Raw genomic sequence first — 26690 nt, 5'->3', positions numbered from 1 at the left:
ATTTTTATTTAACGAATAAATATTGATGACTTTTTTTAGTCTAATTAAATATTTGGGAACAACTTATTTAATTCTAGTTGTGACCGTTATCTTTTTATTTTCCAGTGTCTTGTTCTGTTTCTTGTTTTTAGTTTTTAAAGCCCGTTTAAATTCAGCCACATTCTGGAAATTAGTATTATAATTTCTTCTAGGTAACATGATGTTTTTGATTTATATCTGTTATGTTAGACTTTACATTGGAATGTGAAATTTTTACATTTATTTTTAGAACATGTGATGATATTCTAATAGATATATGAGCGGGGACTTGGCATGTTCTTTTATTTTTTGTTAGGATCTCTTTTGGCGGGTTATTTCTAGTGGTTCTAACTTATCTAGTTTTTTCCCTTTATTGCAGTTATGTTAAAACTTGTTACATTAAATTAAAATAGTGCCATAAAGTAATTATTGATGAAAAAGCCTGATAACTTGTCGTGATTATTTTTTCGGTTATTAAAAGCCCTGTTGCGTTTCATGCTTCCTTGTTCAATGTTTCGAATTGCAATTACAGTGGGAAGAAAAATATGTTTATGCCGTGTTACGCACGTTAACCCTCTGGACCGGTATTTAGACATAATAATTGATGTGGTTTTTGGCATTTAGTTTTGTTGTAGCCGTTAATCATTTTCAGGTACCAAGTATACTACTAACCCATCGTATTATAATAACTGATTACTTAGAAAACTCAATAAATATTATATAGTTAAGTAAAGTCAATACTTCAACGCTATTTGCTGATCTGATTGAATTTCTGAAAAATACGCCAAAAATATTATATATTATGACCTGTTAATTGGGATAAGTTAAAGAAAAGAATTTAACAAATGCGTTTTTTGTGAACCTGATATGATCATTATTTTTTGTCCAGAGATATTTTTAAATTACAAGTAATTCCACTTTGCGAAATTATCACCGAAAATTCGTGTGATTCTTATTTAAATAAATAAAAATGTTAATGTAGGTTTGTTCAAAACCTTAAATCTTTAAAAGTCCTTCACTGCATTCGAATACGCGTGTGTTTTTATGAAAACAGCGCCATCTGTTGGACGTAAAATCAACACGCGCTATCGTTTCTCTATCTGCACAGACAGACTGAGCCCCAGAAACACGTGGTCAGATACAGCTAGTAGGTAATAAGAATAAGATTGTTAGATTATAAACAAATCAAAAAAAGAAATAAAATAAGGAAGAGATATTATTACATTTATCCATAGAACCGTGAAATGTGAACACACACCGATATATTTTATTTTCAGGGTGAATGTCATATTCTGTTAGACCTTAACATTAGATACACGTGTGTGCCGGGGTCCGGGGGCTGTTTAATAATAGATGGGGCGTGGAATAGGGCACTTGGCCGTCACTGACGGGTTTTACGAATGGCTGGCCTTGTAATTTTTCGATTGACCGACTCTATTTTTTATATTACACTACATAAAAATTCCACTGCTGGGAGTCAGTAAGAAACTAGATACTAGTGAACACTTATACATAAATATAAATATATATATTTTTTTTAATATATATAGTGCTTAACACGTATACTACTGGCATGTCCCATGCACTTTTTTTATATTCCGAAAGAGAGGACTTTTGCATATCAGAACTCGCTAATTAACAGAGCGCCCATTAACTGCTTAAGACGAGACAATACCCTAAAATAAATCCAGAATCTTAACGACAAAAAATGAAACAGTCATTCACAAAAAATGCGACGCGCAGCACAGATGCATTGGAAAAAATATTGATGCGGTTGATCATCCCCTATCAAATATCTAAAATAATTGTAATTCTGACACGAGTGGTGAAGTCGTGTAAAAACAATATTAGGTGCGCGGCCCGGTGTAATGGCTATCCATTACACCGGTTAATGGATAGCCATTACACGGTCTATACGGTCTCCTACGGTCGACTTTGTCCTTACAAGCCTAGAAAATCTATCTTTCCGTGGGGTTTATTTTAATTATATCTGATAAACGAATTACTAAAATTCCAAATGCTTTTAGAGGGATTTCTCGGGAAGTTATTAATTGATAATCTAGTTAAATAAAATCTGGTGTTTACCGCTAATTTTGTAGCTGAAAAACGTTATATAAAATTTTTAAGCCGTTTTACATAAAATATTTTAGTGGTAAGTTCCTGTTTTTATTAATCTTAAATATATATAACTTGTGTCCGTAACCATCCTTTTTGAAACATTTCAGATTTTAGTAATACGTTCATCATAAATAATTAAAATGTGATCGTCGTTAAAATGTAATATATTGGTGCATGATAGTTTTACGCAAAAGATGAATAAATAAATATGGATGGGATCAGAAAATTATGAAAGTTTTTTGATCTTTCACTATTCTTGGATATAAAATTAATTAGTATCAGTTTTTTTCTATGTGTTTATTAAAAAAAATGTTACAAAAAATCTGTTACAATATACACAGTAATCATTTCAAATAATATTATATTTAAGATGTTCCACCATAATAAAACCTTGCTTGTGTGTATGAAGGCTGTGTTATTATATTAGTTTTTTATTTATTTATATGTTTAAGTATTCAGTTAATATTTTCAGCATTATTATTATATATACAGAAATTTTAAATCTTTATTGTTATTATTAGACTTGTATTTAATTGAAACGACATTGGTTTGTGAGTTATACTTATCATGTGCATCATCTTGATACACATTAATTTCTTAGTCGTAAGATCGTGTGAGAAATGTGGAGATCCGCAAAGAGTTCAAGGCTGATGTAAGCGTAATGAGTAATGAGTAAGTGACGCTTAGATGATTAGAGCGAATGAGCAAAGAAAGGAGTGTAAGGAGGATATATGATGCAAATGAAAATAGTAGCAGAAGTCGGTGACGCCCGAGGAAGACATGGCACGATCAAGTGAATTAGATACTAGAGTCGGGCCATGTCAAGAGTCAGATTTTTTTTAATTTTAAGTTTCTTTATTCATTGAATTGTTTGTTACATGCATTGAGGTTTTTTCGACCACCATGCTAAGCACATGCCCGTATTATGGTGGTCGATTTTCTATAGAATAATATAAGAGTATGTATGAGACGATGTTTGAATGTGAATCAGGCAAGGAGTGTGTGCCAAGACTGAGTTGTTTGGGGGTCCGTCCTCTCTGCATGCCTCTGCGGAGAAACGGCACGATGATTAGTTAGTTAGTTAATTAGTTTAAAAGAAGTAAGCTGAATATGGAAATTTGACCCAAAATAGTTATTCCGTTCGTTAATTATATTGTTACTCATTTGGCCGCCTACAAAGTTAACATTGACATTGCTGGTTATACAATGTACACGTAAGTCAGTCTAATTTAGTAAGTTATGTTAGTCGTAAGTCATTAGTTATAGGTTTTAGCTTGTAATATTGGTTTTAAGTTCAACATTAAAGCTCCCTTCATAGGGGTTTTCACTAAACGACGCTGTTTAAAAATAACCCGTAGACTTATATTATTATTTACGGTAAAGTCTGAAATATTCAATTACCATTTACCGTTATTGCAGCAATATAGTGTTAACAGCGCGATTTATCAAACAATAAAATGATTTTTTTTTTTTTTTATTTCATCAAAAAATTACAGAATATATATAATATATCATTAGTAAGTTGTATAATTATATGTCAGTTAGAACCAATGAAATTGTTGAAAGAATAATGTTACAATAATACGGCAGTTTCTAATATAAGAAAAAATATATATGAATGTAAGAGTGTTATATAGAAATGGCATAATATACTATATTTTAGGTTGTGCATAACCTGCCTCACTAGGCGAACCTGTATTGAGGCAAAATTGAATTGAAGTTCAGATTGAACAGCACACGTATGATTAACACTTGCTAAGAATTAAATTGCTTAATATAGAATTATAACGATGTTGCACACCTTTTTCGCTTATTTTGAGAAAATAATATTTAGAGAGAAACTCCGATATAAATAAAACACCTACTTACATTATTATTTTTCAAAATTAGCAATACTAAATTCGGTTGTGGGTCTGTCACTCAGTCAGTAATTATAACTCTGGTTCAATGAACTTGGATTTGTTTTGAATTAAAGCCTCGTTTTCTAAAATGGAACTGATTGTGTCAACAATTAAGACAAGCGACATAGTACCTACCAATAAATCAGTACGTTTTCTAAAATGGAACTGACTGTGTCAACAATTAAGACAAGCGACATAGTACCTACCAATAAATCAGTACATTTTCGCGTTTTTTTTGCTCACTCTGCAGTCCTTCTTTTGATTTATTTTTTGCATAAAAATTCAGTTTCACAAATCCTACAATTATAAAATCCTGTGATTTTTCACTGGTAATAATTGGAGCAGTCCGCTCCGGGCGCCGACTTGCCAAGGCGCTGACAGTCGTAACACATCGTCTTTGAGATTGTTCCTCCTGTTTCTTGAGTCAACTTTTCCACAAATACGTTCATCAAATCTGCCCAGACAATGAACAATTCAAGGCGGACAAAACGTTGGATTAACACCCCAAAATAAATACCTCAAAAAAGCACACAATATATTTTTCATGAATTCAATTCAAATTCAATTTATCATTAGCCATTCTGCACAATAGGTATGCTTTCATACCCTTTATTAGACAATGGTTCATCCCGAAACTTTTGTTTATTTATTTTATTTTATGTAAATTCACCATTCCTTTTATGTTTTGTATAATTAAACAAAAAACATCAAAGTTGAAAAAACAATGGGGTCATGCATGAATAAATTTAAAAGCACAATTATTAAACCTGAAGGTGTAGACAAAAAGCTCTGTCTGAAGGACCAAGAAAGAAGAGATTTGCTGTATAAAATTGTATTGTATTTTGACATCAATTGTATCGTGGTATGTACATGACTTCCTAAGAGAGATTGACTATTATTTGGCAATTTTAAGTCAAATATAGACACTCTCATATTAATCATGTTTGATAAAAGGCTGACATTTCATTCTCACATGACTTGTAACACTTCATTGAGAACGCTGGGTGTTTTTCTATGCACTGCAAGGAATTTTTCTGATAGCCAGTTACAATTTTATTCAATGTGGGTCGGTAATTTGAAAACCATACAAGATAAAATATTCCCTTGTGTTAGAGAGAGTTCAGAAGAAATTTCTGACATTTCTCTACATGGGAGAATATGTCTACTACCCTTGGCTCTATCCTACTGACTTTATTTTGGATATGCTTGGAATGAACCATCTACGGGTCAGAACAGATGTATAGGTTGCTACACATATCTTCAGACTCCTAGTTTGAGAACTAGACTATCATGGAGAAAATTTATTTCTATGTTGCCGATGGTTATTTCCGTCACCGACAGCAAACATGAAGAAAAATTAGTATTGCTGATTTATTAAAATCCTGTAAAAAGTGAGCAGGCCATTCCCTAATAAACTATTAGTACTTTACTAATTTATCGGAACACGTGTTCATGCAGCTGCCTTTATCCTGTTATTATATAATGACGAAATGTGAAAGTATTATAATCTTTATGAACATTCGTTTTTTACTCGTAGTTTATTAGGAAATCTATCAATTCATTCACCTTCGTACCTGCAGTCCCGTTTTTAACAGGAATACGAATAATTTGCAATATTTTATATCATTTAATTTTCTCCGTGTAGACTCTCTTATATCCCAGCCTGCAGTACTAACTTGCCAATGGTCAAGCCATTGGTGGGACGAGCAATCTTGTTATTGAACTGAATCAATTCGGATATCGACATATTTAGCATCAATGAAGCTGCCTACGAGATCTCTCTTTTACTACTAGGATAGTTGATACACTCTAAAAGGTAACGTGGTTGTTTGGTTCAACTCACGGGTCAGAGAAAATTAAATTGATTCTCCTCTCTGCTGAATGACTGATCCCCGATCCAGATTTGAATGCCCCACATCAGACAGAGTATTACACAATAAAGCGTACTCACGGCAGCTATGGTCCTCTCTTGTGGGGATTTTAGTGGGGTCCATACTATGATGACAAGTCAAGTCCAGTTCATATCAGATCACAAGGCACGTTAAAACACTAATACCCCTCGGCAATCAACACATGAAATAATTATGCTTTTCAAGGCGGCTACGTTCAACTATATCGTGAAGCAAGGAGTACTTGAGCACTCTTTGCAGGCGGCGATCGAGCAGTCATTGTACAGATTCAAAAATTAAGGTTTGAATACTGGTTCTGCGATTGATGAGAACAAAACAAATCCACGGGGACTAATAGCGTTACGAAACACGCACTGTTTATATGTACAGGTTATCCAATAAGAGGTGTTATTTTGAATAGCCCGCTATTACGGTAGATGTTACTTTTGAAGCTGTTATTTTTAACATTTGATAAGTAGAAACTACGCCATTAATAAAAATGGAACGATACACGCTTCAACAACGCAATGAAATTATTAAAATTCACTTGAGTGAATCAAATGCAAATCATCTTGAGTAATGAGGCCCATTTCCACCTCGGTGGCTTCGTCAACAAGCAAAATTGTCGCATCTAGGGCTCGGAAAACCCAAGAGTTATTGTTGAAAAGCCTTTCTATCCTCAACGTGTGACTGTTTGATGCGGTTTATGGTCCAGCGGAGTCATTGGACCTTACTTTTTCGAAAATGAGGCTGGAGCAACAGTTACGATGAATGGATTGCGCTATCGAGAGATGATTTTTTATGGGCGGAATTGGATGGTATTGATCTGGACAACGTTTACTTTCAACAAGACGGCGCTATTGAATATCAAAATAACACCTCTTATTGGAAAACCCTGTATGTAATTATCCTTTACGAATTTATTTAATAACATATTAAAATGAACAATTTTTCTTAAATAATACATTTTTACGTAAATTTAAAATAAAAATTATTAAAAACAAAAATCTTTAAAACCAGTTAGTAAAAAAATTGTAAGACACATTATAATCATTGAAGATTACATATTGAAGATTGAAGCCACTCAACGTTTTGTATTGTGTGCTCCAGCTTATAGGCAATTTTCATAGGATTATTGGAATATTTAATTTTAAATATGAAAACTTTTCTTTACATTATTAGAAACATAACCAATAAACGTAACGAGAAAATAATGTATACCTAAGTAGTTTTCACTGGAAAACGAAGCCATTCAATTTTCATCTTTTAACTCGAAAAAAAATTAAGCTCGTTAACTTTTGCAATATTTTATCGGATAAACACTGGCACAGATCTAAGAAAAATCACGGGATATTATGATTGTAGGATTTTGGGGTTGAGGAAAATAATTTCCCTCAGCGTACATGTCATCTTGTGAAGGGTATTTTTAAGGAGAAGAGGGAGAGGAAGTCCTGGGAAGGAAAAAGACCATAGTAAGACCATAGGTCGAGAGAGTCCAGTTGGGGAGGTCAAAGTTATACTTTTAACTTAAACCGGCCTCTCCGGCACGCCACGCAGCTGGTGAGAAGTAACATCCACCGCCAAGACCTAAACCTATGAATCTGGGCACCCCTGCTAAGTCACCAAACGTAGCGAACCACTTTGAGTGATCTATGGCAGAGGTGTTTGTTATCCAATAAATGGTTTCCGGGGCGGCGGTACCCATACCCGCCACCCAAATTGTCGGTAACGTATCTTCACTCTATTAATTCATCTAAGCATCTGGCAAGCATTTTAACAAAACAAATACTATTTTGAATAAAGAATTATTCATTCGTAAAATAATTTTTGTTGGTGCCTACTTTTTCGCTTGTCTGGTGTGATAAGTAGTTTTGACAATTTTGAAAATTAAAATTCATTAAACATGAATAATGTTACACATGCAAGAATATTTCACATTGCTTACTTACTCATGCACCAAAAACCGAAATTAATATACAAAATGAAATTGAATACTAATTACGGTTTTGCGTGTGTTCTATGAACACTTGAACTAGGATTTGCTTTAAAGTAATGCGTACGATCGATTATTAATATAAGAGTATGGAATGTATCGGGAGCATCTCCTATCCTCTTCCTATTTTCCCCTTCCTCTCACTTTCCTAACACCAAATTAATTTTAAGATACTAAAACTTCATTTTTAATGCACTTTAACATAAGAAATTTCTGTGGCTTGACTTCAGTTAACTTGTATATTTATATCTTTAATTGTATATTATATAAAAGCTGTTTGTTTCTTACAAATTAAATAAATTAAATTGTCTTTTTAAAATTGGAAGTGATTTTGTGAAGAATCCAGGCAAGCGATAAAGTACCTACCTTAAATATGAATAATATTTAAACAGAAAATTATTTTAATTGTCGTTTTTAAAATTGGAACTGGTTTCTCAAGACCTCAGACAATCCAGTGATTTTTGACAGGTCGGCGCTGATTCATAAGAATTTTCTATGGATAAGTTCCTAAATCGGTGAATATTTGTATCTACATCATAAGTTTATTTCTCTTTTTTCTTAGTAGGTATAATGATTTCATTCGATTACACTAGAACACAAAGAGTACTTTATTCGAAGAAATAGATTTTTTTCTACATCAACCCCACACAGGCCACGAGGAAAATAATTTCAACTTTTAGGATGCTTTGTGGAGGTTCTTTTTAATGAAATGAATTTCTATGGATCGGTGTGTCTAGGAGCGACGGACATATTATGAATATATCCCTCCCACTGCGGCACAAGTCGATGGGTCGAGAGTAGATGGGTCAGGTCTCCCCAAACCAGTCTCTCCCGATCTGGCATGCCACGTAGCTGGTGGAAAAGGCACATCCTGAACACATCTCACCCGATAAACCCGGGCACCCCTACTAAATCATCAAACTTAACGAACCACTTGGGGTGATCTATGGCAGAGGTGTTGGTTATCCAATAAATTTCTGTTTATAATAAGAATCTGTTGTTATCTTGTTATGAAGGAATTTAGCACCGCTTTGGAATTTCCTTTGGTCGGGGTAGTAAGAGTGGAGTTTTTGACAATTTGTCATTTAAATTTAGACCGGGAAAGTTAAAATTTAGCTTTATTGCTTTTTGTTTCGCAGTTAATATAAATTGAGATTTTTCTTTGGTTAAATTTACGAGTTTCCGTCAAAGAAGTTTTTGATTGTTTTATTGTAAGGAATGTTTTTGTCCATAAACTTTACCTCAAAACAAGCGAACAGACAACTCTTATTCCAAATATAAATGTTTTATAATCTAATTTTAAAATCTTACCCGCTAAATAATTAACTAAGTAACCATCATTCCGTTTCTCCACAGGGGTAGGCGGAGAGGACGGACCGACAAACAACTCATCTTGGTACACACTTCTTGTCTCATTCATATTCATCATCGTCGTCTCATGCATACTCTTCTATAATTCTGACTCTTGACACCAAGTAGAACTCAAGTATCTGGTTCACTTGATCGTGTCATGTCCTTTACCATTCACATTTGCGTCATATATTCTCCTTACACTGCTATCGTCGTTCATTCGCTTCATATGCCAAAAGGCTTGCATTCTTTGCGGATCTCCACATTTCTCACACGAACGTACATGGTTTTACCAAACATACGCCTCAGAGATCTCACTTCTACAGCGTAAAATATATGTACCTTAAAACGGGTATGGCAGAACCCCAACATGTTTACCAACATTTTTTTCTTAAATAAGTTTCGTCGTCATTAAGAAATCGTATTAATGTATTACTTACTTTGTTTAGAATGAATACTGATGGTAACCTTTTGAAGAGGTGGGCGGAGGGTGTCGGGTGGCTGGTGGAGGGTGTTGGGTGGTGGGTGGTGTGAGGTGTTGCTCATTTCGAAGATAATCCAAATCACGATATTTATTTTCGGATGCTTGTCACGTTTCTGATGAATTCCTTCGCGGGCTAATCGAAAACATGGCTTTGCTTTGTCAAAAGTCTTACTTCTTGAAACCCAATTACTTCACGCAATTACGCAGTTCAAAACAACATTACTGAAAACAACAATAATATAATTATTAATATGATTTTTAGATTAGATTTTTTGTTATTTGCTTGGCAGGTTTTTTTGTTAAATTCTTAGTTATATCTATATATATAAATAAAAATGTTTATTTTCGTTTGTTCAAAATATTCACGTTGCATTCGAATACGCGTGTGTGTTTTATATGCCTATATTATATAGATGTTACCTGTGACAGATAAAAGTGAGTTTTTTTTTTAAACATCGCCATCTGTTGGACAAACATCCTTTTTTTAAACATCATCATCTGTTGGACGTAAAAGCAACAGGCGCTATTGATTCTCTATTCGCACAGACAGACTTAGCCACAGCAACGCGTGAAGGTGAATTTCTATTGTGTAATATATTCATAATTATTCAATAGCGTATTATCCAAGGTTGATATTTTCAGTTGCGAACTTACCAAATACAAGAGATCCATGAAAGAATATTTCTCTGATGGTTTGTGAATAATTTTTATAGGTGTATTGTTTATATCTCTGTTATGATTTGATTTATATCTACAACTTCTCTCCATGGCTATAAATGTATTGTTTTGTAAATTTTTCGTTTTATATAATCTTTTGTCTTGTATAATTATTTTTTAATTTATTCTTTTCTTACAAATTTAATTTACCTATTCCATATTATGCTGTCTCAGTAGAGGTAAAGTCACAAGAAGGAAATCCATAATTGGTTTTATTTTGGCCATATAATACTTATGTAAAAAAACTGATTAACTGTAAACTGTCGATTTCCCGAAAATTAATAAATAAATAGCTGTTACACAAAATTCATTCATATCCCTGATAGGACTATTACTTCCGTAGCAGGGCGGTAAAGGTACATTTCGTCTGCTCCGGTGTTTGGTGATTCAGTTTTTTTTCTAATGTTTTTTACTTAAATTTGTGTAAAAATTAAATCTAAATGACCATGTAAGTTGAAAACAAAGCAGTCTAGAATTTGTTACTGTATTCGTACATATTACCTCTACCTGCAATCGGGAAAATAGAAAATCGCATTATATTCGATTGAGATTTTGAGATTTCATTTTCGAGTAAATCTCGTTCGAAGTTGAATTTTTCAAAACAAAATCGGTGGTTACGTAGTCACTGTATATTTTTCTGGTTTTTGGACTTTACTGGAAACACTTTTGTCGTATTTTAACTTTTTTACGTTGAATCACAAAACATGCTTTTTATAATATCTACTTTGACAATAACAATTTATTGATAACGGACCCGACCCTTGTACAGCTAAACACTGTTTACTGTAATAAATTTCTGAAGGAAAGAACACTTTTTTTACTGGGAACAGGCTCTTTATAGATCAAAAAATACTAATCCATTGACAGATTGATATACACAATGAAAAAAAAGGCAACTGTTTATCGACAAATTAGAGCTCTAAAATGTTAGCACAGATTCACACCATTTCTAATAATTAACTATTCAAACAATCCATAGATGGCGACTGTATCCAGAATTTAATTAATAAAGAACTTACAAAATTAAACAGTCACTATAGACTGTTTATTGTGTTTTAAAATACGACGAAGCCACTGACGTCAGAATGTTAATTTGTGGACAAATCGCAGACCCGTCTCCAAAAGTTTTTTTAACCCTTTAGTTGCATAAAGCTATTTTAGGTTGCCTATGTGATGTTTTTTAAGCATGTCATGTATAGGTACATTTTTGTTTATTTTATCGTGATTGATTTTTGGGGAAATTATACCGTGTTGCGCTTTCTCCTTTAGCAACCTTTTCGGACAGCCTTACAGAGTCCATAATCAGTTTGTACTGCATGTAAGATATTCTTTGTTTATACGTGTTAAGTCCACCTTAATTGAATATTTAATTTTTTATTTATTGTTTCTTTACATATATTGATACACCAATACACCAGATATTGAACATAATGTATGTATTTATTTATTTTCGCCTTGAAGTACACATTGTTGATGTATACATTGTTATATGTAACTTGTTCAGGAGTACAACAATAAGAAAAGTGTATAGTACATAATGAGTATGAACTATATACGCTGGTACGATATAAGTTGTCATGGAGAGTTATGTTGTACAAAGGAGTTCAATGACTGTATGTAACAACAATAGTAAAAAATATGTAGCTGAGATTTTTATTTATTTATTTTATTTATTTATTTGATACAAATAATTACATACATATTAAGGAAGCTTTGGCTGTCCAACTAGGAAATTTTCCCGTTTTAGGACAGCCAAATTGCCTGGTTTAGTTAATATTTGTACACGCTGCTGTTATGAATTATTTTTCCATACTTTACATTAATAGTTACGCTAGTAATATAGTCTATATATGTACATATATATTTATCAAAGTAATCAAAAAAAAACTTTTTCAGATATATTTGTACACCCGTATATTAGTTTTTTTTTATGAAAACACCTGATAAATTTTATCAAGGTACATATAATAATATGCAATTAAGGAACACTGTATCAGGGTACATGATAACATATTGGATTAATTCAATTTATAGTTACAATATAAGAAAATATTAGGTGGGTTTCTTAATTTGATCGCTGTTACTGTGCTGTGTATTAATTTACATAATCAAGGTACATATAATATAATATACATAATCAAGTACTAGTACTATGAAAGTACTTACAGAGTAATGTGATATTTATCAAAATAAATATGAGTTTGTTGTAAAGTATATTTGTATTTAGCAAACCTTTATTACGCCATATTTGGTGTTTTACAGAACAACTAATTTAATAGGGCAATAAAAGGTGCACATGAAGAAGTATGATAGATATAATGATTTACCGAAAGTTGTACAATGGAGTTTGATAAGTGTATTATATAATAACGTAGTTGAAGTAAGTTATTTATTTATTGCGACGTTGTCTGAGAAACTCCTCCGACTGCTGCAGAAACCTCGAAAAATTATTTTGACATATGGCATTTTTTCCCGCCGTTCGTCGCCCCCTGGCGGCAAGATTGTTCACCGCAGTGACGCGGGCGACCAAAGCGCAGACAAAGGGCCGAGTAATTGGGCGGGCGGCAGATGGATACTCGAGGCGCGAGGGAAAACTAAACTACAATACTCGCAATAGGTACCTACACAGCCAAAGCATATGGGCAAAAAATCCGATGTTGAACTCGCGTGAATTTTTGTGATTTTTTTAACATGGCGGCATTATTTATGTCAGTTTTGTCTTGTTTTGCGGATCTAGTCACTGAATCAAATCAGCCTCCTAACTTGTATGAGAACCTCTAAAAATTTATTTGTTACAATGATGTTTTAATAAATAAGAATTAATTGAAAAAAATCAAATGAAGTTTTCTGTAAAGTCCCATACAAGTTAGGAGGCTGATTTGAATAAGTGTCCCGGCCTTGTGATCTAGGAGGTTTTGATTCAACCCAGTGATGCCATTCCTACCTAAATTTCGGTAGATCTACCAATTTCAGCAAAAATCTGCCAATCTACCGAAACATGTTAAAATCTACGTAAATTTTGGAAAATCCACCAAATACTTATAAATTTATTTTCAAAATTTCGTTTCCTGGGAAAATATTTTTCCGATTATCTCAATTTCTCTCTACTCTTAAGCTGTCAGTTTACGTTATGCCAACGCTTTGGGCGGCCAACATGTGCAGGAATACTTTCATTATTTTTTACGTGAATATCACACAAGAGTCCCAACTGATTCCAACCGTCTGGAGGCAGTGAAACGATGGCATACCCAATTGGAGCATGTTGTGTGGCTGAATATAGTGAGGAGGGGAAAGGAAGGTGGGGGAGAACCTAACTATTCAGATCCGATTACCAAACACGGCCAAAGCCATTGCTAGCCAAGTTTAAATTTGGAATGGTGGTCTTACACCAGGGAGATACGGAGAGTATTTTCCACTCTGGATATATTGGCCGTTGCGCGCCAACGTTAGCCAACCAACCGATTATTATCGGTTTTTCGTGCACGCATCAAAAGATCTTGGCGTCAACCCGCTAACAGCATTCACACGTTAGCAGATTGGCGCCAACTTTGACCCAATGCGTTGGCCCAACGTACTTAATATAGTATGGAACGATCGAGTTGTAATAAAATAAATGACGATTGACCCGCGACCCGACCCTACCGCAATGTGTACAATACAATGCAACATATGTTACACATTTTTTTTAAAAAAGAGCAACAAAGGTACAGCTTTTGCCGTCTGAAATAATTACGAAAATGTAAAAATACAAAGTAGGCAATAGCCACAAGATAAAAAAGCGTATTGTGTTATGATATTCAATTAAATATTGAAACTAAATTAATAAATTTTAAAAAGAAAACAAGGAAATAAAGTTTTTCCCGCGACTGAAATTTGAACGTCGGTATCTTCTACTATCCGGGCGACTGCTCTAGCAACTGAGCTATCGCGGCAGCCTCAAGATTCATCGCATTCTTTTAAAATATGTAGGTAGTATTAACATTGTTTCAAGATTGTACGGCAAATGTTTTTTTTGCGTTTAAAATAACAAATAACGAAATTGCGTCAGTTTTTATGAATTACTAGTTTACTCCGCCATGCGTTGCTCTGGCTTTGTCTGTGCAGATAGAGAAACTATAGCGCGTTTTGCTTTTACGTCCAACAGATGGCGCTGTTTTAAAAAAGCATGTTTGTTAAACAGATGGCACTGTCTTAAAAAAAAACATATTTTTACCTACCTCAGGTGAAATCTATACAATAAAGGTATATAAAAACACACGCGTATTTGAATGTAACTACTAACAAAAACATTTTTGGCAAAATTACATGCGTACTACATACGAATGTACATTAAAGTTAATACCTCAATTCGACATTGTCTATTTATTAGTATTTTTAACATGTAGGAATGTCGATTATAATCTTTATCGATTTCTTTTTATTTCGTCATCTACATCGGTCTGGATATCAATAGTGCAACCGTGCTCGGGAAATCGGTATAAAATCATAAGTAGTTACGCCTATCGATCCGGTATTGTAAAGTTATCGATTTCACAGCTTCCGAAAACAAATCTTATGAACAAAAGCTTGCAAAAAATATACGTCGATCAAAAATCGTAATTGCAAGGCAATACATAAAATGCGTACTTGGCTTAGGTGCTTACCGTTCTGTAAGCACATCATGTTACCTGCCACCAAAGATGCAGTGCAGCCCCTGCCTATAGTTCCTAGTGCCTAGACTGCCTAGTGCCCACTTCACTGGGGTAGAAGGGTAGTAACTGTCAGCAGTTTCTAACGAGATTCAAGAACTTTACTATTTGCAAGAAACAGCGATCAATGACTCAATTTCAGAGCGCTGGAAAATGTTATGAATTTTTATTATAAAACATTGACATTACTAGAATTTTAATAATAACGACAACAACAACAAAAGTAAGAATAACACGCTGTGCTGCCATAAGGCAGCTTGTCTGCAGGTTCTGCCACAAGGCAGCTTGTCTGCAGGTTCTGCCTTAAGGCAGCTTGTCTGCAGGTCTGCAGGTTCTGACACAAGGCAGCTTGTCTGTAGGTTCTGCCATAAGGCAGCTTGTCTGCGGGTTCTGACACAAGGCAACTTGTCTGCAGGTTCTGACACAAAGCAGCTTGTCTGCAGGTTCTGCCACAAGGCAGCTTGTCTGCAGGTTCTGCCACAAGGCAGCTTGTCTGCAGGTTCTGACACAAGGCAACTTGTCTGCAGGTTCTGACAAAAAGCAGCTTGTCTGCAGGTTTTGCCACAAGGCAGCTCGTCTACCGGTTTTACTATTTGCCTTCAATTTAATAAACACAACACAATATAACCATTTCGTTTGTAAATTTTGTTAATTTTAATTTCACGACAATGTCTATCCGTAATGCACTCGTTTATTCTTCTGAGTATATCTGCTTCCATTATCACGTTTCCCATATTCCTTCCCTGGATTATCATTATCAAATTCAAGCACACTTGAACGAGTCCATTTTTGTGATTTTTTTAATTCCTCTGAGTTAGTTTGGTAAATGATTTCGAAGAAAAATCTTTTAAGTATACGTTTTTTTTACCATTTTAATGTCCATCAAATTAAAGACTGTCAGTGCTCGGCCGTCATTCTAGATCTTATCATATTATAACGGTCTCCTAAAACTCATAGTTCAAACGGGAAACTGGTGAATGTAAATTGGTAACCCAATTTTTTTTCAATCTAAGCACTTCGATTATTTTCCCATTTTTTTCAGCAACAAACTTTTGGAGTCGGGACTATATTTCGACGCATTTTTAAATAAATGAAGCAACTGGAATTTAGAGAGAAAAATATATCAATAGAAAAAACATTGTTTTTTTTAGTGCACACGGTACGAGAATCCTAAAATTCAGTTTATCTTATTTCGTGGGATTTTATTTATGTTGTGAAGCAGGAGTAATGGGGGAGGGGGGAATGAAAAGGATAGAAGGAGACTGAAAATCCTCGCTATTCAGACCTTCTGATATTCACAGTCGGCACAGGAGTTCAAAGTCAATGGACCATGTTTAGAGGGTATCTAATGTACGAAAAATATTATTGCATTGCCAAAAGACCTCAACGTTATAGTAGAGAGAACACATCTTTGAGATTCCGCAAATTTAAACGCTAAAATATATTACATTTTCTTTAAAATACGGTTTTTATGTTTATATTATAGTCAAAATATCAGAGTTTTATCTTCCTGCATAGTTATAATAAAATAAACCATTCAAGTTTCCGATATTATTATTATCTTAATGATACTGTTTATGATTGTTGTAAACGGATGTGGCGCCCTCTGTTATTTTTAAAATGAATCGTTGAAATTTTCGAACCGCAGCAACAAATCTGCTAATATTAGATTTTTTTTATTGTTACAATATTTTTTACATTTCAAAGTTTTCCAGTAATGTTGGCCTCACTGGGTGGCTTGCCCGTGCTGAGGCTTAAGATTATTTTTATAACGTCTACATTTGGATATCTCAAAACTAGTGCATGTCGGTTGGTGACTTTTGCCTGAATGCGGACGAAATAATGATCGAAAAAAAAACATAAAGCTCAATATGGGAAATAAAAGGAGCCTCATAAAATTGTTAATACTGCAGTCGTCATAGGCTAAAAAAAGACGCTGGAACATTTTTTCACTCTGGATAGGAACAGGACATAATATGTAATACAATGCAGAGTTTCTCTGGTTTTCCAACGATGGCGTCTTCAAAATCGCAACAGAATCTGTACATATGTTTTTTAAATAAAAATAATATCGAAAAACAACTCTCTTTCCATCCTACTAATTGTGCTGTCAGACATTCCTTGAATTTCAGACTTTTCCAAACAGAAGAATTTTTTTAATGATATGGCGATGAGTCGTTCATGAACGAGTCGCACAATTGAGTCAACACTTTTAGACGAACCATGTTTGTACGACTTTTGTTAACCGTACCACGACACAATTATTGAACGGAGACTCTTTGTTTTTTTCAATTCAATTAATAATCTATTGGGACTATAATACATAACTTTATTACTAACAACTTCGTTTCCAAGAATACAGCTAAAGGAATGATGCAGATGATTAATCATTTGGCATATTTTAATTGTATTTTGTTTGTGTCCTTTCCAGGTGTGTGCACATAACGGACATAGGCGTGGGCTACATCAGTACAATGCTGTCCTTGTCTGCGCTGTTCCTGCGCTGGTGCTCGCAGGTGCGCGACATCGGCCTTCAACACCTCTGCGGCATGAGGAACCTTCAGATACTGTCTCTAGCTGGTGAGCAACAACACAATCCCTTTACCATTTACTAACACAAATATTACGATGTTTTGAAGAGAGACGAGTGAGAGGCCGGAGATTGCGTAAACTCCAGATAGATTATGGTTGTTTGGATTTGGTTTGGTGTGTCATGGGATGGTGAGCCTGCAGATATTCTCCCTAGCTGGTCAGCAACAATACAATCCCATTACCATTTACTTCCTAGATAGTGCAATGTTTGGAAGAGAGACAAGTGAAAGGTCGGAGATTGCGTGCACAGCAGATGAAGGATTGTGGTTTGGCTTTGGTTTGTCATTGTTGGACGATGAAGCAACAACACAACCCCTTTACCGTTTACTCTCAGGATAGTGCGATGTTTGGAAGAGAGATGAGTGAAAGCGGCAAATGGCGGTTTGGTCGTGTGTCATGGAAATCGCAAATACTGTAACTAGCTGGTGATCCCCCCAATACCTTCATTGTGTGATGTGTGAAAGAAGAAAGTAAGGTGGTGTATTCAATATTGATGAAGGAGTTATCAAATGAAGCGACTAATCAAATATTATAAACAATATCCACTTGAGCGATTTTCGGCATATTATGACAATTTTGCAAAACATTTTGAGCTATCGCTTGTCATAGTGTGTAGCTACTCTCAGTCATCCTATTGCTCTGGTTATGCAACAATCTTTTTTAAACAGGGTACTCCCTAAATATTTTTAAATAGCTCTAATTACACCCATCTATAAAAAAAGGTGACTGAGAACAAAGAAAGAAAGAAAACTCAAACCACCAAATTACGGACCTAAAATATTGACTAGTCATTTGCAAAACTGTGGAAAGAATGTGAAAGAGATACGCTCGTTCTTGATCAAACTTGACATAATATCAAACAAACAACATGGATTTGTACCGAAGAGATCCACCATTCTGAACATAAATTACTGGACAGACGAGTGGTACTGATGGACTTCCTTATCTAAAGCCTACGATTCTGTTCCAACCGATAGACTGCTGGCTAAACTAAAATTTCTAGGCACAAGAGGACAACTTCCGGAATTGATAATATCCTTCATCACTGATAGAAAAATAACAAGCTCGAATTGGGAACCAAATGTCAACTTAGAGAAATGTGACAAGCGGTGTCCCTCAAGCATCAGTTCTGGGTCCAGTTTTATTTAGTTTGTACATCACAGATCTGCATAACATAATAAAATCTGATTCCAACCCACCTATACATCACGACCAACTCCAAAATAACCTAAATGAAGTATATTAATACACAAAGATTTGACTTCTAAAACTCAACGTTGAGAAATGCACTGTCCTATATATTGGAAAAACTAACTCTAAACATGCATACAAACTTAATGGAACACCCCTAAAAGCAGTGACGTTACAACAAGACCTAGGAGTTAGAAATGGGAACCGCATATACACACATTTGTACTGTAATTGGATTAACAATCAAAAGTAAAGCACAATAATTAATAAAGTACAAGATTGTCAGAAGAGCAAATTCGATAGCATATTTAATCAAGAAAGTCTTCCTTGACCTAACACCGGACTTTATGTTAAAAATACATAAAACATATATGCAACCTTTCCTGGAATATGCTTTCCAAATATGGAGTCCATATTTTGCAAAAGATATAGATCTTTAGAAAGAGTACAGAGATGATTTACGATAATTCCAAGAGCTTTGAAAGGCCGGCAAAATGAAAATAGACTCAAGGAACTAAGATTACCAATGTTAAAAGAAAGAATAGAAAGGAGTGATTTGATTGAGACTTTCAAAATTTTATCTGGACATTATAGTTGCCCTGGCACCCAACAAGTCTTCTCCACCAACAAAAATATAAATCTCCGTGGACACTCAAAAAAAAAAAAACATCAAATGCATCTAATCCACTTCCTTGCAAATAGAATAGTGGAGGCATGGAACAAACTTCCACAACATGTCATCAATTCTACTAATATAAAACCAATATAAAGCTCGATTAGATTCTTATTTATTATTGTTAAATTATTGTGAAATCAGATATGAGCGCATCAGAAGTATGCTGTCTGCTCATTAAATAATAAATATGATAATTTATGGAACCAAAAAAATGTGGATTCATTGGCTTTTATTGGTTTCGTTTGGTGATTAAGCACAGATGTCCATTTTCATGTGGTGAGAAAGGTCCAGGTCTTGACGGCGGATGCATTTGTTCACCTATTATGGGGCCGGTCAGATTTGGAGAGACTGGTTGAGGGAGATCTTTTTACATCTCCAGTAGGACTCTCTCAATGCGTTGCATCGCAGTGAGAGGGATGGATTCATACATCCATCGCTCCTGAACATACGTCACCCCAGATCCCTACCCACCCTCATAGCTTTTTCCTTTCCAAATCATCTTCTCTTTCCTTTTCATAAAAACCTACCATACAGCGTCCCCAAAGATGACATAGGCTCTGAGAGAAATTAATTTTCTCAGGGCCACATGTGTGCTGCTAATGTAGTCAAAGTTTTAAAAAAATCAAAAAGTAATATACCTAAATAGATAATTTGTTCAGTAAGTGACCTCACCACAATTCGATAATGTCTTCAAAAGGCGAAACAGTTGTCAAGAGACATAATAATTACACATTAGTACGTCTTCATCTATATAAATAATATAGCTTTTTTTTAATAAATTAAATTAAATGATATTAAATAAATAAAAATTTTAAATTAAATACTCCCTGTGCTCACAGAATAACGTACTTTTCAGGTTGTCCATTGCTGACCTCGAGCGGACTGTCCAGCCTAATCCAGCTGCGTCACATGCAGGAATTGGAGCTGACCAACTGCCCCGGTGCCTCACGGGAGTTGTTCGATTACCTCCGGGAACACCTGCCTAGGTGTCTCATCATAGAGTAACCCCCCCCCCCTTGCAATGCAATGCAATGCAATTATCTGTCCAAAAGACCTTCAGCGTTAAAACCGCTAGATATTTAAGTATTAAAGCTGAATGTCTCATGTTGAATCGTTGCGTTCAGAACCAGAAAAGCTTCAACACCATTATATTAATGATCAGACATTTTGATGGCTTTCATATAACACTAAGAGGGTATTTCACTACGTCTGAATAAAATGCCGATTAGCACTAACCATCAGGTAAATGTCTGTTTTTATCACCATCTTAATTTTATGATTAAAGTTACTCAACCGAGGTGGTGAAATACTCCCTAACTCTTAAAAGTAATTTTTTGCTTTCAAATTAACCCAATGACATTGTATACGATCATAAAAAATCACACTTTGTTACCACAGCCATACAATAGAATTTTATTAATATTGTATTTAAGTCATGAAATTTTGAAGCCATTTTTCTAAATATATTATACAGCTGACTGGTATTTGATACAAAATAATTAAGGACAAAATAGAGGAGACATTTTCAAACAAAGTTAATAATATGAACATAGTTTCAATTCTTAACCATCAAATTAAAAGTGCGTACATCCAAAATAATTAAACGTAATAGAATAATTCACATATATTGCAGTGGAAAAAGTGACGTAAGGGATGGGGTCTTTAGTAGAGATACTGGTCCACCGAGTGGCCGTATCTGTCTCGTTAAATAATATAATTAACTATTTAATTGTGATTGTGTACATAGTTGCAGATAATTTGTATCAGCGATAAATATTTCGTTTTTTAATCATATTTAGTGTTCTGCTTTTATCAGTTAAGGTTAAATGTAAGGTATATTATAATCTACGCGTTCATAGATGGTTTTAATTTTGACAAAACTATCATATTACGTATGTACGGGCGCAAACAAATAATTCGTCTAATATTATAAATCATAACTTGCAAAAAGAAAAATTAACGCCATCTAATAACGAATAAATTATTATTTTGTAGGTTATGTTTAACCTTAAGTAATAATTGTTAAGAGAACACTACATTCATATGAACTTGTGTTTAGTACGTGTCTCCTTTATTACGTCCTTCAAAAAGTCACACAAGTACCGGTCACCCTCACAATGGTAATGGTGCGTTAGCCAGTTTGGTTCTGACCTCATTTTATATAAACTTGCAATAATATACGGATACTTTTTTATATAATTATACTGACATCAGTATTACAATGCTCTGTGCATTAATCTGCTCATTATAAAAAGACACAATTGGAATAATTCCATTTAAATCAATTTGGAAAATACTCCAATCAATTAATACAGGGTGTAGCAAAACTGTTTGTTTTGCTGCACCCATTATTGTTTTATTGTTTGATCTCTTTGTAAGGTTTTGCCATTTTACATAGACGTTATAGCTCAACAAAATGCCGTGAATATAGTGGACACCTAGGAGTTAAAATAATTAATTTAAATTTAAGGTGAGTTGAAAATACATAATGTGTTATGCCGGTGTAAAAAATAATAATTGTTGATTTTAATTTTCTAATATTATTTTGTACACGTTAGGCACCATTTTTAGTCAAAAATATCTGCATGAATTACTGTGTATTTATTCAAGAATGTTTCATGATGTTTAAAGGAATTTTTTTACTATAATACATCTATTTTAAAATGTATTTTTAATTTTTTTTAAAACGGCTTGGCTGGGGATTGAACCTAAATCGGATGACATTGAACCATGTCATCCGATTTAGGTGAAATGTGTGTATGTCCACGTGTGTGTACGTGATTACCACCAAAAGTTGATGGAATGCATTGTCATTGACAATGAGTCAATCTGCTGAGTTTCAGCTCGATCGGATGTAGGGAAGTGGGTTAATTTTCGCTTCCAAGATTTGCATTCATTCTTTTCTGAAAACAAAAGTGAAATTCAAATAATTTTTAACAGGTTCACTGTCAGCCATTTGGCGGTTTAAATGTTTCGAGAAACTTCTCAACCGCCAATTGGCGTGTGCGTCAATATAACTTTTATTGTTCAGTGATCATCCGGCAACTATCGTGACTTGATGTTTATATGTCTGACTTGTGCGTGAAGGAATCTACTCAAGTTTTAAAATTACAGCGTGTTGAAATGGATGACAGAGCTAATCAAAAATAATTTGAACTGTCCAAGCCTTCATTGTCCAAGGCTAGCAGTGATCCCATTTGAAACTAGTACTCAGTATGAGAAGAAGGAAAAACATTTTCTATTATTTGCTGACTTGGTGGAGCACCTAACCTAACCTAACGTGTAAAAATTAATAATGACTCATAATTTGTGTAAAGTAATGCATTTCTCACATTGTGAATAAGCACTCAATAGAACCAATATCCGGTAAACCTAACGATAGTTCTCAGCTTTTGATACATACATAATTAACATTTCAGCAAAGTAGCGATGAGTCATTTTCTTTATTAAGACCGGGATTCACGGTACCAGCTCAATATTTTTGTAAGACTCAGAGGCCACTCAATTGAACGACGGCGCAATTTAACAGGAGCCGTGAGCTCGAAGCGTATGAGCAATGAGGATACTGTGCTCAACCGATACAACTTGCCCGATACGGCTTCCCCGCTACGTCTCCTTCGATACAGTTCCTAGCTCCAAGCGTTAGTACATGAAAGAACTCTTGGTACTGCCACAATAATAATAATAAGTTGCTAGGTAGATAGTAGGTGTAGGTACATATGTCATACGTCGTTCACGTCTGAGTATGTAATCACAATTAATACTCAATGGAGCTATTTTTCTAAAATATCTCCTGACAAAAAAGAGTAACCGTTCAATTGAGACATGGTACGGTTTATCGGGAGTCGTACGAATACGGCTCATCAAAAAGAGCTAGCTCAATTCCGCAGCTCGTTCATGAACGACTCATCGCTACAGCAAATTAAGTCACAAGTTTTATAGCATAAAGCCTAGGAATAATAAATCCATACATTCTATTCCTCTGCCACTTATTATGTGTTTTTTTTTACATAAAGTTGAGTTGAAAAGCTAATGAATTGTGATAATTAATTACCTTCAAATCTGAATTCTTTGAAACAACTAGTCCAAGACTGAAAATTGAAATTTATAACTTATGATATAAATATTTTGTCTACACTATGATATTAATGGAAATTAATAAGCTTCATTATTTCAATTCTATTTAATTCACAATTCTGTCTACACATGCCTGAAAATAACATAAAGAAATACTGTACATAATATATTACTAGTCATTCAGAGATATAAGGTATTGGTGTTACCATTTGTTAGACGATAAAATTAATTATATGTGTACACATATTATTTACACTATCTGTAATAATATTATAATAAAAGTCTTCAAAAATATTACAGGATCAATTGAATATTCATTTTATAGCGCAGATTGTTAATGCGCTGATATTGGCTTTGTAGTAGCTTTTGCTTTAATAGACAATGTTGCAAAACACTGCTATTCATTCACAAATCAGAAAAAGGGATATTGCAGTTAGTAATTCTGTTATTCGCGAAACAATTGTGAATTCCTGGCTACTTGTATGAAACAGCTTAAACCCTTTTATCTCCCTCCAGTTCCTAACGCCAAAGGATGCGGTGTTGGTGTCCACACCATCCAGCCACCATAAGTTAAGGGCTGCCAACACTCCTTTATCCTGCAGGTTTTTCGCATTTTGTTATCTGTTCATAATTGCAAAAGCTATTACAAAACTAGTCATTTGCATTTCTTTTAAAAAGTCCTTGAAATGTATTGATTTATTCCAATATGAAAAGTGAATAACTTTGATGGTAGTAAACGAAACCACGCTAGTTTAGTAAATTTTTTTTTACAAAACCACACCAATGAATGTCAGAAAAATAAATTTGATCCACAGAAACAGATTATTGATTCCATGTTGTATTGAAATATTAATGCCTGACTCTTACACAAATAATAGAAGTTGACTTAGAATAGTTACATAGAAATAGTGCCACGTATTCTAATACTTTCCTAAAGCTACGTTTGAGAATGATTCTAGACGTTTGTTACTACGTTTAATTCAAATAGAATAAACAAATATGTCCGTCTTGCCTTTAAATAATGTGTTTTCCCGTAAAGGAGGAATTCCAAGCGAATGTAAAAGACACTGTGCACATACTATTGATAATTCTAAATGTTAGATACTGTGATTGGTGAAGTGGTGTAAAAAAAAACTAATTAAAATGTAAAAGTATTAAATTGCAGAGAATATTATAATGTACATAACGACAAAGCAATATTGAAAAGAAAAAATCAAATAATGATACCAAAGAATAATGCCTGATAAATAATGATTATACTATTGTTTTGTTATTTTGGGGGGACTGTGCCATTTACAGTCAGTACTACAAAAACGGAGGGAAGTAAACATAAAATGGGAAATGTTTACAAACGCAGACAAACTAACAATTGGACAGAAAGCCATTTAAACATTCAGCATTCATTTTATTCAAATACAACAATTACCTCGCCTTATCACTCGCCATATCCTGTCCATCAGCTCTGCATAGTACAATATAAAGATGTTGTTCCATCTCAAAGTTATTTTATCTGTCATTATCATGAAAAATAGTCTAATTTAAATGTTTTCATTCTATTCAAGGTCTTCAAACATGCAAAGTCAAAAAGAAGCTGCAAACATGTCGAAACATTGTCAGTTGTATAGTGATTTGTTTTTGGAGTATTACATATGTACATTAATCAGATTACACATCTGCCCTGATGATGGACACTGCAATGCTGTCCGAAACGTTGGCTAAAGAAGGAGGTAGCGCAACACGGCATAATACCACAAAAACAAAACACTATAATACTTTTGGCCGTGAAAATCTGAAATCAATGTCAGTTGTATCTATGCACAGCAGATTCCCATATATGTTATAACCACTAACCGATATTACCATAGAAAAAAGAAGAAAACTAGATGTGCCTTCTATTAAAATTTTAATGGAAACAAATTTTTCAATAGCCCAGTGCTGTCTCGCTTACACTTGCCTAACATTGTAGATCTTCATCCTAATTGAATTTGGTAAACACAGTTTTTTATTAGGAATTCAAGTCTTAATTAGACAAATATTTGGATCACGAAACACGGCCATAAGGCATTTCTTTTGTTCTTCTTTATTCTACTGGTATTATGTTGTTTCCGCAGACTATAAGACTTGTCTTCTTCTATCAAATTTATCAACAGAATAAACCAAAGTTTTTTAAATAGCATACCTTTTTGTGATAAACCAGAAGAGGTGTATTGATGTCATTGGTTGACTGATGTTGATGATGTTATGGTGTTTCCATTAGGTACGACAGGACTGTATGTGGCACTATGGTCTGTCTTCTATCCAACTAGTGATAACGTCTCTGTCTCCTATAATACCTGATGTTCTCTAAATCTAAGTGCAATGATATATATAGTCAATACCACCTATGTATAAACTTTCCTTTAGATCTATAAATAAATCTTATATGCTAATAAATTCATGGAAATATAAAATGTTTTACTTCATTTTCCTTTCAACAATAAAGGAAAATCAACCCAAAAAAACAAAACTTTTTTTACTATATACCGGGTGTCCGGGGTGAAAGAACAGTAACTTCGGGAGGGGATTCTACATGATGGTAGAAGTAAAAAAGATGTATAACTTTTTTTGAAATTTCAACTTTTAGATGTACTTTTCAGCTACAAACGAAAAATTGCGCCGGCGTGTGCGTACTGCATTATTATTGCTTTTGGATCATTTGGAGCAACAATGTATGAGTTGTAAATAATATCACTTTACGTTTACATACTTTCATGCAAGCTGAAGCTGGACATTTTGAAAATCTGTTAAGTTAGTAAAAAAGCGATGATATTAGGTTATTAATATTTTTTATTGTTAAGTGTAAATTCGTAATATTATTTTAGTGCGGTTCTCCTTAAATTTGGTTTAAAACATCATAAAACAGACGATTTTGAAGTGCATTGTTATAACTTTGAACTCTCGGTTTACGCGTCACTGGCAAATAATAAACAACGTCACCAGTTTCGCGCTCGACAAGC

General features: G+C 34.1%; 1 protein-coding gene across 1 annotated transcript in view; it reads left to right on the top strand.

The window, feature by feature from the left end:
• Positions 1-26124, top strand: part of LOC149422704 (uncharacterized) — a 307515-nt gene extending 281391 nt beyond the window's left edge. The window contains exons 5-6 of the mRNA XM_089633466.1: positions 17590-17738; positions 20474-26124. Coding sequence (XP_089489592.1) covers positions 17590-17738; positions 20474-20622 — 298 coding nt within the window. The 3' untranslated portion in view covers positions 20623-26124. The remainder of the gene's footprint in view (positions 1-17589; positions 17739-20473) is intronic.
• The last annotated feature ends 566 nt before the right edge of the window (positions 26125-26690 follow it).

The sequence above is a fragment of the Hesperophylax consimilis genome, chromosome 7 (genome assembly GCF_061612785.1).
Source record: "Hesperophylax consimilis isolate HC1 chromosome 7, BYU_Hcon_1.0, whole genome shotgun sequence".
Lineage (NCBI taxonomy): Eukaryota > Metazoa > Arthropoda > Insecta > Trichoptera > Limnephilidae > Hesperophylax > Hesperophylax consimilis.
The sequence above is the reverse complement of the archived record's forward strand: the minus strand, read 5'-3'. Positions and strand labels throughout refer to the sequence as shown.